Source organism: Pristiophorus japonicus, chromosome 13 (assembly GCF_044704955.1).
Source record: "Pristiophorus japonicus isolate sPriJap1 chromosome 13, sPriJap1.hap1, whole genome shotgun sequence".
In the NCBI taxonomy this organism is placed as follows: Eukaryota; Metazoa; Chordata; class Chondrichthyes; family Pristiophoridae; genus Pristiophorus; species Pristiophorus japonicus.
Window position 1 is genome coordinate 114,254,221 of NC_091989.1, and position 19,322 is coordinate 114,273,542.

The following is a 19,322-nucleotide window of genomic DNA, read 5'->3' on the forward strand; positions in this document are numbered from 1 at the left end:
GGAGGAGGAACAGCATTACACCACATACAGCCAGGTAAAAATAGTGCAAACAACAAACTTGGACACAGGTGAGTAACAGTCAAACAACCGAATTAAGGTTATGCCAATCAACATCAGAAGATCATAAAAACTGAGGTGAGCGTCTTGATAAGGACTAAGCCAAGGGAACCATAAAAAGCCATTCAGGCTTGATATTGGTAAGGGATGGTTGGGATCAGCACAGTAAGTCGTGGAATTTGTATTTAGAAAGGTTCTAGACATGGTTGGCAGGGATCTGAGAGAAGGAACCAACATTTGGGGCAGACAAGTGACCATCACACAGGGAGAGGAAGGGACAGATGCAGTGGGCAGTCCTGCCCACTCTAAAATAACTGGCACAATATATGAACCGCATGTGACCTTCAGAATTTGGTCGGCTCACCAATGGGTTGTAACGTCAGATTTCTGTGTGAGAACCAGCGAGTTTCCAGCTCACTCAACATTTTCTCGTTATGCAATGGATAGAATGCATGCAGAATCTTGCTTTTCTGTAGCCTGTTAACTGAAATCAAGACACATGAAAATTGAAGACATACAGATGCCTTACGCATATGCTCAAAAGGTTCTGTGAACATTGCAGATTTTGACTCGAGGCCCTTTCTATAAAACATTGAACTAGTCACATGAACAATGAGACACATTATCAGTAATTGAACATTATCAGTAATTGAGTTAATTATGGGATAATTTTTCAGATCCCACATTTTAATTTATAAAAGTAAAGCTATATTTATTGCCCATCCAGAGGGCATTAAGCATATATTAACCATGTAGCGTGGGACTGGAGACATGTGCAGGCTAGACAGGAAGTTCCCTTTCCTGCAAAACATTAGTGAAATAGTTGCGTTTTTACACTAATCCAGTACCTTTCATCACTGTCTGGTGCCAGCTCACAAATTATTACATTTACTGAAATCGATTTCACACCTTGCTATGGTGGGATTTGAACTTTCAATATCAGGGTTGTTATTCCAGTGCCATAACCACAAGGCTACCATAACTGTATCTGGAGCACTGGAAGTATCCATCTTGATGATGTACTGCCAATTGCAACACGGATTGTATTGGCCATTTCTAAAACATTTCAGGCAATCCTTAGTCACGCAGTCGCAAGCTCTTGTTTACTCTATGATCAGCTTGAAAGTCAACGTAAAACAGCCCAAATTTTATTCATTTAAGTCCCTCTGAGGATATTATTCTTCAGAAAGTAGTTTGTTCAGGGGTGGAGGGGGAGGAGCTATTGTTTTACAGAAACTCCTATTTTCTTTAATCTATGATCCCACCAGCAGATCTCAGGAGCTTGTGCCACCTTTCTGTAAAGGATGCTGCATCTGCGATCACACCGACCGACACATTATCTTCCCATCCATCCCACTGCTACTACTGCTATCCGGCAGAGAAAATAGAAAGCTTTTCAGACAGTTAGAATCATAGAATCATAGAAAATAGGTGCAGGAGTACGTCATTCGGCCCTTCAAGCCTGCACCACCATTCAACATGATCATGGCTGATCATACATTTCAGTACCCCATTCCTGCTTTCTCCCCATACCCCTTGATCCCTTTAGCCGTGAGGGCCACATCTAACTCCCTTTTGAATATATTTAACGAATTGGCTCCAGCAACTTTCTGTGGTAGAGAATTCCACATGCCCACAACTCTCTGAGTGAAGAAGTTTCTCCTCATCTCGGTTCTAAATGGCTTACCCCTTATCCTTAGACTGTGACCCTTGGTTCTGGACTTCCCCAACATCGGGAACATTCTTCCTGCATCTAACCTGTCCAATCCCGTCAGAATTTTATATGTTTCTATGAGATCCCCTCTTATTCTTCTAAATTCCATTGAATACAAGCCTAGTCGATCCAGTCTTTCTTCATATGTCAGTCCTGTCATCCCGGGAATCAGTCTGGTGAACCTTCGCTGCACTCCCTCAATAGCAGGAATGTCCTTCCTCAGATTAGGAGACTAAAACTGTACACAATATTCAAGGTGTGGCCTTACCAAGGCCCTGATCAACTGTAGTAAGACCTCCCTGCTCCTATACTCGAATCCTCTCGCTATGAAGGCCAACATGCCATTTGCCTTTTTCACCGCCTGCTGTACCTGTATGCCAACCTTCAATGACTGATGTACCATGACACACAGCTCTCGTTGCACCTCCCCCTTTACCAATCTGTCACCACTCAGATAATAATCAGCCCTCCTGTTTTTACCACCAAAGTGGATAACCTCACATTTATCCACATTATACCGCATCTGCCATGTGTTTGCCCACTCACCTAACCTGTCCAAGTCACCCTGCAGCCTCTTAGCATCCTCCTCACAGCTCACACCGCCACCCAGCTTAGTGTTATCTGCAAACTTGGAGATATTACATTCAATTTCTTCGTCTAAATCATTAATGTATATTGTAAATAGCTGGGGTATCCCACTAGTCACTGCCTGCCATTTCTGAAAAGGACCCGTTTATTCTTACTCTCTGCTTCCTGTCTGCCAACCAGTTCTCTATCCACGTCAGTACATTACCCCTAATACCATGTGCTTTAAATTTGCACACTAATCTCTTATGTGGGACCTTGTCAAAAGCCTTTTGAAAGTCCAAATACACCACTGTGCTCCCTTGTCCAATCTACATAGTTACATCCGCAAAAAATTCTAAGAGATTTGTCAAGCATGATGTCCCTTTCATATATCCATGCTGACTTGGACCGATTCTGTCACTGCTTTCCAAATGCGCTGCTATTACATCTTTAATAATTGATTCAACATTTTCCCCAATACCGATGTCAGGCTCACCAATCTATAATTCCCTGTTTTCTTTCTCCCTCCTTTTTTAAAAAGTGGGGTTACATTAGCTACCCTCCAGTCCATAGGAACTGATCCAGAGTCAATAGACCAATGCATCCACTATTTCTAGGGCCACTTCCTTAAGTACTCTGGGATGCAGATTATCAGGCCATGAGGATTTTAACAGCCTTCAATCCCATCAATTTCCCTAACACAATTTTCTGGCTAATAAGGACTTCCTTTAGTTCCTCCTTCTCGCTCGACCCTCGGTCCCCTAGTATTTCCGGAAGGTTATTTGTGTCTTCCTTAGTGAAGACAGAACCAAAGTATTTGTTCAATTGGTCTGCCATCTTTGTTCCCGATTATGACTTCACCTGATTCTGACTGTAAGGGACCTACATTTGTCTTCACTAATCTTTTTCTCTTCACGTATCTGTAGAAGCTTTTGCAGTCAGTTTTTATGTTCCCTGCAAGCTTACTCTCATATTCTATTTTCCCCCTCCTAATTAAACCCTTTGACCTCTTCTACTGTTCTTGAATAATTACCAGGTTTATCAGTCATTCGTTTAACAGTGATTTTAGCAAAAGCCATCATCATCATAGGCAGTCCCTTGGAATCGAGGAAGACTTGCTTCCACTCTAAAAATGAGTCCTTAGGTGGCTGAACAGCCCAATATGATAGCCGCAGTTTCTGTCACAGGTGGGACAGATAGTCATTGAAGAAAAGGGTGGATGGGACTGGTTTGCCGCACGCTATTTCCGCTGCCTGCGCTTGGTTTCTGCATGCTCTCGGCGATGAAACTAGAAGTGCTCAGCGCCCTCCCGGATGCACTTCCTCCACTTAGGGCACTCTTTGGCCAGGGCAAAAGCAAAATAACGGGGGCAGGCAAGTCTAACATATAACCATTCTTACAATGCAAGTACCATCTTAGACTGGTATCTGTAGCATGTACCTTCAACAAGGTAGGTGGGAGTTATACCATCAGGAGTGCCTTACTGCAGTTTGCACTGAAGGCCAGTGACAAAGGAGCACTGGCCAGGTGTGTTTGGACACATATGCAGAACTGTCCTCCCAAGAGGCTAATTCTTAACATTGAGAGTGTGCAGGTGGAAGCATTCGCAAGATCACAAGATAATTACGATGAGGAAGGCCACTTGGCGCATTCAATTAATCCATGCAGAATGCACATTTCCCCCCATTACAGCATCCGATTGGTTCTTAAATAATTCCAGGGTTGTCACCTCCACCACTATTGATGAAGAATGGTGATCATTCTTCCTGTAAAGAAAAACTTCCTGCTGTCAGTCTTAAATTTGTTTTTTACTTGTTTGTGCCCGCGGCGCCTCAGTCTGTTCTGATGTAATTTAAAATAATTTTCCAGATTTACCTTTTCCATACCATTTGCACTCTTGTGTACCTCAGTAGGATCATCTCACAGACGTCTCCTGCTGAGGCTGAAAAGCCCAAGTTGGTTCAGTTTTTCCTCATAACTCGGCTCTCTAAGACTCTTCTTCTTAGGCAGTCCACCGGAGTTGAGGATGAATTGCTGGCACACTAAAGTAAGTTCTAAGGTGACTGATGAGACCAATGCGGGATCTACAGTCTCTGTCACAGCTGGGGCAGATTATGGTTGGTGGAATGGGTGGGTGGGGTGCATGATTTGTCGTACGCTCCTTCCGCTGTTTGTGCTTGGCTTCCCGGTGAAGAGACTCGAAGTGTTTGGCGCCTTCTCGGATGCTTCTTCTCCATTTTGAGTGGTCTTGGGCCAGGGTGAGTCGGTGGGGTGTTACATTTTTTCAAGGAGGCTTTGACGGTGTCCTTGAAGCGTTTTCTCTGCCCGTGATACAGCTCGGAATAGAGTACTTGTTCCAGGAATTTAGTATCGGGCTTGCGGACAATATGGCCCACCCATCGGAGTTGATCGAGCGTGGTCTTTGAACACTCTTTTCCTCAGGCGATTGAAGGCTGCACTGGCACACTGAAGGCGGTGTTGGACTTCATCAGCGATGTCTGGCCTTGCTGATAGAAGGCTCCCAAGGTATGGCAATTGGTCCACATTGTCCAAGGTCTTGTCATGGATCTTGATAATCGGGAAGCAGCACTGCATGGCGGGGGCAGGTTGGTAAAGAACCTTTGTCTTACTGATGTTTAATGGAAGGCCCAGACTCTCATACGTTTCAGTGAAGGTGTCAATGATTGTTTGGAGCTCAGCCTCCGAGTGTGCACAAACGCAAGCGTCATCTGCATCTTGTAATTCAATGACAGAGGTTGGAACAACCTTGGATCTGGCCTGGAGGGGTCAGAGGTTGAACAATTTCCCACTTGTCCTGTAGATTAATTCCATTCCAGCAAGCAGCTTGTTAAAGGTGAGATGAAGTAGTGCAGCAAGGAAAATTGAGAAGAGCGTTGGTGCGATGATACAGCCTTGCTTGACCCCAATCTGTGGTGGATCTGTTCGTAAGGATCACGGCTTGCATGTCATTGTGAAGCAGGCAGAGGATGGTGACAAATGTTTGAGGACAGCGAATTTGAGAAGGACGCTGTATCATCCCTCACAGTTGATAGAGTCGAAGGCTTTTGTGAGGTCAAAGAAAGCCATGTACCGAGATTGATGCTGCACCCTACATTTTTCTTGGATTTGTCGCATGGTGAATATCATGTCCGTTGTGCCCCTTAGCAGGCGGAATCCACATTGCGACTCTAGGAGGAGTTCTTCAGCCACTGGGTGGAGACAATTGAGGAGGATTCTTGCGATGATTGTTCCTGCGGCAGACAGCAGGGAAACTCCTCTGTAATTACTGCAGTCAGACTAAGACTAGGGCTCAGCCTTGCGGCTCTTCTCTGCACTACCTCCAATGTTTGAATATCAATGACCAAAACTGGGACACAGTACTCAGGATGTGATCTGACCAGAGCACTGTACAGTTTGATCCTGACTTGTATTCTATTGCTGGAACTGTATAGTTCAACTTTCTATTGGCTTTGTTGATCGCTGCTCTGCATTGGTTGATTCTACTGAGACACTTGGGGCTAGAACACCCACTTTTTTTGCATGCTTAATGACCACTTAGTGCCCATTTTATTGCTGAAATGATGTATAACGCCTATAGATCGCCCATTTTGGCACAAAATGGAAACTGACCTGCTATTTTAGGAGACTTATCACCGAGCGTTATTTTCCCAATGGGCATAATGCCGAGAAAAAATATTACTGCCCACACATTTTTGGGGGGCGGAATGAGCAGAATGGGTGATTTTAACGCCCATATTATCGCCCAGTGTTACTTTCCTCATGTAATTAACGCCGAGATTCAATAATAACACCCGGCGACTGTTTTTTGTCGTAAATATTTACCCAAACTAGCGGCCCTGGAGATTGCCCACTGTCAATTTCACCACCTCGCACACATATCGCTCAGAATAGCGCCTGCTCAAAAAACTGCCCACAAAAAGTGGAACTAACCTGTATGGACGCCAACGGTGTGGCTGGCATTTGTTAAATCCCACTCTTACGTGAGGAGCTGACGTCGGAAAGATTTGCCTGAAAGAGCATTGATGTGAGTGACAACGCTGACACACTGCTGTGTGTGTGCAGCTCAGGCATCAATGGTGCCCATCACCTTGGTGCCAGTTAAAGTTTACGTTGATTGATGTTAAGTTGTATTTAACCCTTTCACGGTAAGGAATCAACAGTGTGTAACGGTCCAGCTATCTGAGACAATGCGCAACAAGGTTATGTTCAATAACAAAAGTTTAATAGCAACATTGGTCTGAACTCATAAGTATCACAGCCAATAACACCCAACCCCTGCCCACATACAACTTTTCCCACCATTGACATAAATCACATGATCAACATGTCCACCAACACAGACTACAAAGGCAAAGCAGGAGCGTGGTCCCCAGCCCCCACACATTGCAACAAATTGCATACACCCAGATGGAGATATAACCCAGCCATCACCTGCACACATGCACCTCACTTTCCTTCCCCCCTCTCCTTCTCCCCGCCTCTATCCCTTCCCCTCCTCGCTTCACGTCGCCTGGCCGAGGAGCTCCTCAGGCACTACCTCATTGGGGGAATGAAGGCAGATGCCGTGGTTGCATGGATATGGGAGTGGAGGGTGCCGAAGGGGCAACATTCTCTGATGCAGAAGCAGGATCTTGGTCCTTGCTCTCATCTGTCATTCGCATTGGTGGGGCGGAACCTAGGAGTGGAGTGCCTTGCTCGGAGATCACCAGGAGGCCTGTGGCAGCAGTGTTCCTGACTATCGCATCCCACGATTCCACCATGCGCGGAATGTACTCGGTCATGGTGGCCAGGTGTCGGGATATGCCCCCCAATGCCTCGATGAGCTGGTCACCAATATCTACAGTCCTCCTGGACAACTGTACCATCTCTCCATTGTCATGTCGCGCTCGTAGAACAGACCTGCTGCATCCACGAGGCCTCCGCGGGGTCGACGCCATCTTGGGGACAAAGGGGGTGCCCTGTGGAGAGGTGCTTGGGGTCGGCACCTCCAGAGTGGAGGCGGGAATGACCGGAGGACCACGAGATGACCTTGGGGTGGAATGGCTTCTGGAGAGTGGCGATGCAGGTTATTCGAAGTCCGCACTCTCATCCGTCGAGAACAGACCCAGCGGATTGGCGGGCGACAATCGGAGCTCCCCAGCACGGGATGTGGTATGATCGTCCGCCGACTCCTGCCCCGTGCCCCCACCTTCTGGTCTCTGTGGCCTTGCTTGGGGCCAAGCTGCTGGCTGAACTGCAAAACACAAATGAGGTTATTAGAGGAGAAGTGGGTGCTAGGGTGACAAGGTGAGTCCAGCGCTACACACAGCATATGCACGACAAAAGCACTACCGCTCTCAAAATCATCGCAGAGATCACATTTCAAGACCATCGACACATTGTGCATTGCAATGATTTTCATGAGGCGAGCATTATTTATATGACACTTTTAGAAATTAGCTATCATGATTGTTCGGATATGAGTTGGTGTGGCATCTATTGACTTTAGATCACGAAATGGTGTAAGCTTTACTCACATGGTATTACTTCAGGGTCTGCAGATGTGTCCGTGGCTGTCCGGGGGTGCTTCCCCACGGGTGCGAGCACTTGCTCCTCCATCTCAGTGATGTCGCTGGGGACTGGTGGCCCCCCACTCGTTCGCCTCTGCTCGGACCTCATCGTCGATAGCTTCTTCTGTGAAAGGTACCAGGACGACATGGCATGAGATCATTGCATGATATCATTGCTAGGTACTGTCACAGACATTGATACAAGACATAACCGACAGATGAAATTATGATTATTATGATTAGTATCATTCTTTTCCTAAAGACGTACACTGTGACCGCAGGCTTTGAATAAAACATTCCCGGTAAAAGTGCAAGACATCACATCTGCTGATAGTCACTCATGACTGTTACAAATCAAATTATATAAATACATAAGTACAGGTAAATCAATGTAATACTTACTCTTGTGGATCTGACAAGGTCGTTCCATCGTTTGCGACATTGGTTGCCCTCACGCACCTTGTTGGTTGCCGACGAGACCACCTCTGCTATCTCGGTCCATATCTTTTGGCAGGCCTTTGGGGTGGGTTTCCCACACCCTCCTTATGTCAAATCACCCCAGCGTGACTCAACCTCCTGCAGGAGGGAGGCATTTGCCTCGTCCGAGAACCTCCTGGCTCTTTTGCGCCCTCCAATGTGCTCCTCTCCCACCTCACTGCTCCCTCCAGCGTCAGTCTCCACAGGGTGTTGTGATGCCTCCTCCTCTTTCTCCAGTATAGGGCAAATTCGGTCAAATATGTGGCTGGAAACAACTAATTTTTGTTTGTCTACTTGCTGTGAAGCTCTAAAGTCTCCCTCCTTCCTCCCAAAGCAGCCACACCACCACCACCAGACACGTCTTCAGTCCCCCTGAGCTCCCTCTCACTCTGTCTCCTCTTCTGCGCATGTCATGGTGACCCTTGACCTCCAGAATCACAGGAATCGAGCGTTGCCCTGCCGTTGCTAAGGACGGCCACACTTTACGGCAGAAGGTCAGAAAAATTTAACGCTACCGCCCATTTGACATTGTTCGCGGTAACACCCATTTTCAAAAAGGTAAACTAGGTGTTTTGAGAATCGGTGAAAAGCCGGCGATCTGAAAACCCTTTTTTACCACCCACGCCGGAAATAGTGCCCATTTTGGGGCAATAATCACAAAAGTGGAGGTTCTAGCCTGTAGGTTTTTTTCAATTTAACCCTCAGCTATTCCAATATTGTTCAAGGACTATGTGTGGTTTCCATATTTTCTTCTTATGTGCAGTACATTTGTCTATATTATTAATCATAGTATCAAAGAGCACAGAAGGAGGCCATTTGGCCAATCGGGTCTGTGCTGGCTCTTTGAAAGAGCTATCCACTTCGTCCCACTCTCCCTGCTCTTTCCCCATAACCCTGCAATTTTTTCCCCTTCAAGTATTTATCCAATTCCCTTTTGTAAGTTATTATTGAATCTGCTTCCATCACCCTTTCAGGCAGTGAATTTAAGAATATAATAGCTCGCTGCCTAAAAAAATGTGTCCTCATCTCCCATCTAGTTCCTTTGCCAATTACCTTAAATTTGTGTCCTCTGGTTACCAACCCTCCTGCCAATGGAAACGGTTTCTCCTTATTTATACCACCAAAAGCCCTCATAATTTTGAACACCTCCATTAATTCTCTCCATCACCTTCTCTGCTCTACGGAGAATAATCTCAGCTTCTATTACATTTCATATGCCATTATTAGACTCACTTACATAATTTGCCCAGCTCTAATTTCTGAGCTGCATCCTCCGATTTCACTGCACCTCCTAGTTTGGTATTGTCTCATCTGAACAAATTTACATTGGATTTCTGGGTCCATAAGTTAAGAACATAAGAATTAGGAGTAGGCCATTTGTCCCCTCGAGCCTGCTCCACCATTTAATAAGATCATGGCTGATCTGATCTTGCGCTCAGCTCCACTTCCCTACCCGCTCCCCATAACCCTTTACTCCCTTATCGCTCAAAAATCTGTCTATCATCACCTTAAATATATTCAATGACCCCGCCTCCATAGTTCTTTGGGGCTTTGCGAAGAAATTCCTTAACTTTATGAAGAAATTCCTCCTCATCTCAGTTCTAAATGGGCGACCCCTCATTCTGAAACTATGCCCCCAGTTCTAAATTCCCCTATGAGTGGAAACATCCTCTCTGCATCCACCTTGTCATGCCCCCTCAGTATCTTATACGTTTCAATAAGATCACCTCTCATTCTTCTAAACTCTAATGAGTATAGGTTCAACCTGCTTAACCTTTCTTCATCAGTCAACCCCTTCATCTCGGAACCTAGTGAACCTTCTCTGGACTGCCTCCAATGCAAGTATATCCTTCCTTAAATAAGGAGACTAAAACTGTATGCAGTACTCTAGGTGTGGCCTCACCAATACCCCGTACAGTTGTAGAAGGACTTCCCTGCTTTTATACTCTATCCCCCTTGCAATAAAGGACAACATTCCATTTGCCTTCCTGATTCCTTGCTGTACTTGCATACTAACTTTTTGTGTTTCATGCACAAGGACCCCCAGGTCCCTCTGTACTGCAGCACTTTGTAATTTCTCTCCATTTAAATAATAATTTGATTTTTTATTTTTTCTCCCAAAGTGGATAACCTCACATGTTCCCACATTATACTCCATCTGCCAAATGTTTGCCCACTCACTTAGCCTGTCTATATCCCTTTGCAAATTTTATGTGTCCTCCTCACAACTTGCTTTCCCACCTATCTTTGTGTCTTGGCTACATTACACTTGGTCCCTTCATCCAAGTCATTAATATAGATTGTAGATATAGATAGTTGGGGTCCCTGCACTGATCCCTGCGGCACCCCACTAGTTACTGTTTGCCAACCAGAAAATGGCCCATTGATCCCGACTCTCTGTTTTCTGTTAGTTAGCCAATCCTCTATCCATGCTAATATATTACCCCTAACCCCTGTGAGCTCTTATCTTGTGCAGTAACCTTTTATGTGGCACCTTATTGAATGCCTTCTGGAAGTCCAAAACACCACATCCACTGGTTCCACCCTACTCGTTGCATCCTCAAAGAGCTCCAGCAAATTTGTCAAACGTGATTTCCCTTTCATAAAACCATGCTGACTCTGCTTGACTGTATTATGCTTTTCCAAATGTCCTGCTACTGTTTCCTTAATAATGGACTCCAGCATTTTTCCAAAGCCTGATGTTAGTTGAACTAGTCTATAGTTTCCTGCTTTCTGTCTGCCTCCTTAAAATCAGCTGGGGCCTCCCAGAATCCAGGGAATTTTGGTAGATTGCAACCAATGCATCCATTATCTCTGCAGCCACTTCTTTTAAGGCCCTAGGATGCAAGCCATCAGGTGCAGGAGACTTATCCATCTTTAGTCCCATTATTTTACCGAGTACTGTTTCTTTTGTGATAGTGATTGTTTTAAGTTCCTCCCTCCCTATGCCCCTTGATTATCTATTATTGGGATGTTTTTAGTGTCCAAGTCATTGTTGCAAATTAGAAACATCCATTTCCTCATAATAGTAAAAGCATTGGAAAATAAGTTTATAACGTGCCCAGGAGCTCCTGCTTCACAATGCTGGTGTGCCCAGAAGCCTGACTGCCAAGGTAAGCAGCTGCTGTTATTGTTTCTGGATTCTGGGAGCTGGGCATCCATGAGGCACAGCTCATGCTGTTTTCAGTGCTAACTCCAGCTTGTTTATCCCAATGGCATATGGGCAGTGGCCCATGTACTCTGCTCTCCTGGAGTTTGCATTAAAACAAGGCAGTATAACATTGTTTTTATACTGTCATTTTCAAGTCAATGTATCCCTGAACCCACTCTACACAGATATATGAATGGCATTATAATTACACCCTACATACTGAGTGTGAAAAATTCCTGATTGAAAGTTTTCCAAACAGAATTTGATAGTTTTATTCTTGAATTGAGAGTGACACAGAGCACTTGTGGTTGTATGGGTCACTCGTACCCAGGTGGACATTTCACTTGTGGGTTATATTGTGTGATCACTGCTCCTATGCGAATGAACTTTGCATTGCACGGATCACTTGTGTTGTGCGTCTAACTTGTGAAAAAGGAAATAATTTTTTTGTTTCTCATACTGATGCTGGTTCATCATCTACTGGCAAGACCCAGAACTTACAAATCGCTTCTCCTGGATGGAGGAATTTTGTGGGATACCCTGGAATATACTTCTCATCTATGGCCTTTATATTCTCTAGTGTACGCCAAATGATGAACTGACGCTCGGCTAGTGTCAGAAATTCATTTCTGTCACCTAGAAAGAAAACACAAAGAATGAAATAGTTTGACAAATAAGCAAAACAAAGAAAACTAAGGTGATTTTTCTTCTTTCGAAATGCAAATGATACCGGAGTTTTTAAAATTTCTCCTGTCCTTGTAGGAAAATGAGATCATGGAACCATCTTTGTACAGCTTATACAGTCCCAGAACCTCGGCTGCCCTCAGGAGAACATGTTGCGATGCAGAAACTAGAAGCATGTTCCCATCATCGTCTTCACCAGGATGGACCATCAGCGCGGCACCTGGACAAAGGAGGGGGAGGGGTGACAAGATTGGTTCAGATGAAGGAAGCCCTTTGATCTGATTGATCTCAACCTTCCAGAATTCCAACCCGACTGAGTTCCCATTACAGCATCTAGATTAGTTGTGACAGAGGTCGGAGAGGCAAATAGACAGTGTGAAATGAAAGAAGATAGAGAGGCAATGTAAAGTAGAGTGAAATAAAGGAGCAGATATATGTGTATACATAGAGTGTGTGTATTTAAAGACAGAGAAAGGAAGAACAAAACATTAAACAAGAGACTGAGAGGGATAACGGGAACCAGAGAGTGAGAAAGAAATGGAGAAAAGAAGCAAAAAAAAAAAGAATGAAGGTGAGACACGGCTCGAAAAAGAGGAAATAGAAAAAGAGTGACAAGAGAAAAACAAATGAAAAATGAGAGGTGGTTGGACAGATATAGCGAGAAACTTTAGAAAGAAATGTGTGATAGAGAAAAACGTTCAGCAATAAAAGAGAGAACAAAATAGGCGGTCCCTTGAAACGAGGATGACTTGCTTCCACGCCAAAAAAGGATGAGTTCACAAGTGTTTCAATGAAGGACCGGAACTAGAGTGAGTAAAATATACAGAATATTTAGAAGAGGAAAATAAAAAAGATTCATGGAGGAAAAGAAGGGCCAGAGAGCTGGAGAAGCAGTTGAATGTGTTGAAAGAAGAGTATAACATAAAAGAAATGGATCAGGTGGACAGACCCAGGTGAGGAAGAAAAGCAGAGCAGCCACAGGTGACGAGCAAAAGACAATAATATTAACTCCGAGCGAGGAGAAAGACTGGAAGGTAACATTCTACATGGAAATGAGATGAAGAAAATGCAAAATCGCAATTCAAAAATACAGCGGCCCTGAGATTTCTCCAGGTTCTACCAGTCTCCCATTGTAACTGACTGAACTCTCACAGGAAGGGGGGAGACAGACCTGTTTACATTGGGTTTCCGCTGTTTCTGGGAGTTACCAGAGCCTCGCAAGTGAATGACAGGCGAGCACTTATTAAACCAGAGTTCCCAGGCCTGGCCATGGTAGGGGACCTGGTATAGTAGCGGTGGCCCAAGTGAGGTGAGGCGACTCAAACTCCACAGGAGCATAGGTAGGACCACCAGTGGGGGCCAGTCTCAGAAATCGGGCCTAGACTGTCGAAGAGGAACATTTTTTTTAAATCCTGGATCGGGCCAATCAAAGCAATGTCAGGGTTGGGGGAGCGGTCAGGCGGGCAACCATGTGTTTAGGCAGATGGAGCAGGTGAATGCCAACCATGTGCCCAAAGTGGCACTTGCATCTGCCCACCCCATGCAAATGAGATTCCCTCCCACTGACCCAGAAGATTCAGGTGGGGGTCAGTGCTGGGGGGGCATCAGTGGGCCCAATCCCAGCTTATCCCATGGAATTTTAGAGTTAGTGTTTCTTTAAAACTTTTCATCATTAGTTAATCAGCACTGTCATACCACCAACTATCTTCTCTGCCTGGATTCTGGACATCAACCATCGTTTGGTTTCCATGTTGATGTTCTCGATCAGCTCCAAGGCGACCAGAGGCTGCACTGCGCTGGAAACACAACATTTACAGGTAGGCCTGGTCCAAGAGCCCATGGCTGCTGGCTCCTTGCGCTCCATGAAAAAGAACATAGAGTGTTAACCAACAAAAAGTTATAACCACAAATAGCAATCAATAAAAGAATGAGAGTGATGAGTTCAGCTTATAAAATAACAATCCCTTAATGATAATGGATCGTAGATGCAGCTGTTTACTTTACACGATGCTGTAACGACAAACAGGCTGTTGCTATTTGAAAGGACTTTAGTGACTGCAGTTGCAAAGCAAGGCTAACATAAATCATGTACTCTATCATACTTTTGACCCCAAGACTGCTCTTAAAATAGTTTTGGGATGTTGGGAGAAAGAGGTTGCAACAATACAATTTGTCTTGGGTATCACCTATTGATGGAATGCTGCCTCTTCCCCCAACATCTTTCTGGAATTGACCTCTTACTCCCTCCTTGAACCTGATGATAAATTGAATAAAGGGCTACTGATGCAGCTGTCATTATGGTATTAATGGAGCCTTGGGGGACTTGTGTCACTTCTCATGCCAAAGTGATGAATTACAGTTAAAAGTCTGAATCATTTTTCACAACTGACAGAGTGTCAGGTGCACACAGACCAAGCATCCAATTAGCAGCTGATGTGGGGGACAAATGTTGCCCTGACAGCATTTACCTGCCCTGGCGAGAAGGTGGGTGGGCAACCCATTCATCATTCTCCCACTAGTCCTGCTGTTGCTCTAAACCATTGGAGGATGCACAAGAGAATGGAGGACACTGGGCTTTGACTTGCTCCTGACAGCTTTTCTTCTAAGAACAAGAAATAAGAACAGAAGCAGGAGTAGGCCATACGGCCCCTCAAGCCTGCTCTGCCATTCAATAAGATCAAGATTTGATCATGGACTCAGCTCCACTTCACTGCCCACTTTCCATAACCCTTTATTCCCTTATCGCTCAAAAATCTGCCATAAATATATTCAATGACCCAACCGCCACAGCTCTCTGAGACAGAGAATTCCACAGATTTACAACCCTCTGAGAGAAGAAATTCCCCCTCATCTTCGTTTTAAATGGGCAGCCCCTTATTCTGAGGCTATGTCCCCTAGTTTTAGTTTCCCTTATGAGTGGAAATATCCTACCTACATCCACCTTGTTGAGCCCTCTCATTATCTTATATGTTTCGATAAGATCACCTCTCATTCTTCTGAACTCCAATGTGTATAGGCCCAACCTACTCAACCTGTCTTCATAAGTCAACCCCCTCATCTCCAGAATCAACCTAGTGAACCTTCTCTGAAAAGCCTCCAATGAAAGTATGTCCTTTTCTTTCCCCTCCGCCACCCCCCCCCCCCCTCCCGCCTCCAAATAGATCATAAACTTAATGGAGAAGAAGGTTTCAGTGGCTGGGAGGGTGAGGATGGTGGTGGTGGTGGGGGGGGGGGGTTTGTGTGGGGGTGGAGGGGTGGGTGGGGGTGTGGGGGGTGTGGGGTGGGACACAGAATCTTCACCTAAAACCTGATGGGATAATCTGTCATGAGCTCAAATGCTAACTTTCTGATATCTGGATGGCAGGAGACGCTAACCGGGTGGCTAACACAGTCATGCTAACAATGTCTCCGCAAGATCCTACAAGTCCCCTGGGAGGACAGACGCACCAACATTAGCATCCTCGACCAGGCCAACATCCCCAGCATTGATGCCCTGACCATACTTGATCAGCTCCGCTGGGCCGGCCACATTGTCCGCATGCCAGACATCAGACTCCCAAAGCAAGCGCTCTACTTGGAACTCCTTCACGGCAAATGAGCCAAAGGTGGGCAGAGGAAACGTTTCAAGGACACCCTCAAAGCCTTCCTGATAAAGTGCAACATCCCCACCGACACCTGGGAGTCCCTGGCCAAAGACCGCCCTAACTGGAGGAAGTGCATCCGGGAGGGCGCTGAGCACCTCGAGTCTCATCGCCAAGAGCATGCAGCGGAAAGAGCGTGCGGCAAACCTGTCCCACCCACTCTTTCCCTCAACGACCATCTGTCCCACCTGTGACAGGGACTGTGGTACTTCTATTGGACTGTTCAGCCACCTAAGGACTTATTTTTAGAGTGGAAGCAAGTCTTCCTCAATTCCGAGAGACTGCCTATGATGATGATGATGATGATGCACCTGGTTCCTAGGAATGGAATTAGCATATAGCCCACAGGCAAACAGCACTTCAACAGGATGAAACAGGGGGAATGGGGTCTACTGCTTTTTGAAAAGTGTGATTATGCCACACTGTATGGTTATTAAAAATATCAAGTAGGAGTGTGTTTGCTTGCAAATCTGTAGTAGAATACAGCTTTGTTTTACTAGAAATTCCTTTTTACTGAAAAGATAAAATGAAGCCAAATGAATATTAACCAAGAAGTACAAAGTTTGAATTCCACCCTGCTACTAAATGGCTGAGATGTACCTGCACTGATGTGGATTGTTGATCGGATCCTAATCCCACTGCAGGAGAGAGCCATGCTGCCCGGACTGTACTTTCTGCTCCATCCTCGTGTCGATACACACAAGTAGTTTCTTTCCTTGTATCACAGCGGCGAAAAGTCACTAAAATGAACACCAACAAGTTTGACAGGTTTCTTGAAATGTTGCCACACTAAAACCCTCCCATCTTCCTGTCAGAGCCCAGGATCAGTACAGAACCTAAGTAAATAGGAGAGAAAAGTTAGAAGGTTTGAAATGAATATTGATTACAACGAATGTCCTCAGGGTGTGCTGGGTAACACCTACTTGTCTGCTGGAGGTGGCGCTTGTCTTGCTCATTCAATGACTGAAGAATCGCCACCTGAATTGATCCACTCGGTCAGTGGCCTGATTTCAGGCACCAGTCGTCAGGAAATAGTCTGTGTGCCACTCATCAGATTGGCGTGTTTAAATTGGACAGCTTGCATGGTTTGGAAGCTGAGCTGCTGTTGTTCGCCCATCAATAGGGGAGATAAGTTAAATGAATACCTATGAGCCAGGCAGTCCCGCCCTGACAGGAAAAGGAGGAATTGTGATGAGTAGCCGTGGGAGTTGAGGCGATTATTGAAAAAATATTTAATGAAATTTGTTTAACTGATGCAGAATCATTATTTAGTTTCGCATTTAACCGGGCAAACTTTTAAGGATACAGTGCACAAGTCAAAATGGCAGTGGTTCTCCATCATTCCCGAATCCGTGTGCAATCACGCGTAGTTATAAAGAGTAAGTAAAGCAGATAAGAGGCGAGAGATTACTGCTACTGAGTGTTATATATGTAAACTTGTATATACCCTGTACAGCCACCAGAAGGCTCATCTCCTGGAGTCCCAAGGGATTCCATAATCCCTTGGGAGCACAGGTATTTAATGAGGCCTCACAGGTTGGAGAGGCACTCTGGAGACCTGCAATAAAAGTCTAAGATCACACTTTACTTTGAGCTCACAGTATCCAGTCAGACTCTTTCTTCATACAGAACAACTGACGACGAGACACAGATAACGAACCCAACGATGCAGAGAACTGTGGGCATCTTAGTGAAATTCTCGGAGGTAGATGATTGGGAAACTTTTGTGGAGCGACTCGACCAATACTTTGTGGCCAACGAGCTGGAAGGAGAAGTGAACGCTGCCAAACAAAGGGCAATTCTCCTCACCGTCTGCGGGGCACCAACGTATGGCCTCATGTAAATTCTGCTTGCTCCAGCGAAACCCACAGAGAGATCGTACAATGATTTGTGCACACTGGTCCAGGAGCATCTGAACCCGAAGGAAAGCTTTCTGATGGGAGGTACCGGTTCTACACCTACAAAAGGTCTGAAGGCCAGGAAGTGGCGAGTTATGTCACCGAGCTAAGACGCCTTTCAGGACATTGCGAATTTGAAGGACATTTGGAGCACATGCTCAGAGACTTTTTCGTACTTGGCATTGACCATGAAATGATACTTCGCAAACTTTTGACTGTAGAGACCCCAAACTTCAGTAAGGCCATAGCGATAGCCCAGGCGTTCATTGCCACCACTGACAATACTAAGCAAATCTCTCAGCACACGTGTGCTGCTACAAATAATGTGAATAAAGTGATGATGTTTTCAAATCGCAACGTACAGGGCAGGCCCCACATGCCTGTAGCTGCACATCTGCAGGTGTCTCAGATTCCACCATCAAGGGTGATGAATGCAAAGCCATTAACACCTTGTTGGCGCTGCGGGGGTGATCATCATTTCCATTCATGCCACTTCAAAGGGTACATTTGCAAGGGCTGTGGAACAATGGGACACCTCCAACGTATGTGCAGGTGAACTGCAAATCCTATTAATCCTGCAAACCACCATGTTGCAGAGGAGAACAGATCCACGGAGGATCATGATGAAGCAGAGCTTCAGACCGAGGAGGCAGAGGTATATGGGGTGCACACATTTACCAAAAATGTCCCCCAATAATGCTGAAAGTTGAACGAAATGGACTCCCGGTATCAATAGAGCTGGACACGAGCGCGAGCCAGTCCATCATGAGCAAAGAGACTTTGGAAAAATTGTGCAGCAAGGCCTCAAGGAGAGCCTTGACTCCAATTCGCACGAAACTAATAACTTACACAAAGGAACTGATTCCCTTAATCGGCAGTGCCACTGTAAAGGTCTCCTACGATGGAGCGGTGCACAAGTACCACTCTGGGTGGTATCGGGCGATGGTCCCATGCTGCTCAGCAGGAGCTGGCTGGGAAAGATACGCTGGAACTGGGACGACGTCCGAGCGCTCTCGTCTGCTGATGACACTTCGTGTGCCCAGGTTTTAAACAAGTTCCCTTCGCTGTTCGAACCAGGCATCGGGAAGTTCCAAGGAGCAAAAGTGCAGATGCACCTAATTCCGGGGGCACGACCCATTCATCACAAGGCGAGAGCAGTACCGTACATGATGAGAGAAAGGGTAGAGATTGAGCTAGACTGGCTGCAAAGAGAGGGCATCATTTTACCAATCGAATTCAACGAGTGCACCAGCCCAATCGTTCCAGTCCTCAAGGGAGACGGCACCATCAGAATCTGTGGTGATTACAAAGTAACTATCAATCGTTTCTGCCTACAGGACCAATACCCACTACCAAAGGCCGAAGACCCTTTTGCAATGCTGGCGGGAGGAAAGACGTTCATGAATCTGGAATTGACCTCAGCCTACATGAAGCAGGAGCTGGAGGAATCATCGAAGGGCCTCACCTGCATCAACACGCACAAAGGTCTCTTCATTTATAACAGATGCCCGTTTGGAATTCGATCAGCCGCAGCGATATTCCAGAGAAACATGGAAAGCTTAC

At 45.6% G+C, this 19,322-nt stretch overlaps 1 protein-coding gene across 1 annotated transcript in view; it reads right to left on the minus strand.

The window, feature by feature from the left end:
* The window catches only part of ano10b (anoctamin 10b), a 40,428-nt gene extending 26,332 nt beyond the window's left edge, over nucleotides 1–14,096 (minus strand). The window contains exons 1-4 of the mRNA XM_070896886.1: nucleotides 13,916–14,096; nucleotides 12,267–12,440; nucleotides 12,038–12,172; nucleotides 422–541 (exon numbers count right to left, since the gene is read on the minus strand). Coding sequence (XP_070752987.1) covers nucleotides 422–541; nucleotides 12,038–12,172; nucleotides 12,267–12,440; nucleotides 13,916–14,096 — 610 coding nt within the window. The remainder of the gene's footprint in view (nucleotides 1–421; nucleotides 542–12,037; nucleotides 12,173–12,266; nucleotides 12,441–13,915) is intronic.
* Between the last annotated feature and the right edge of the window lie 5,226 nt (nucleotides 14,097–19,322).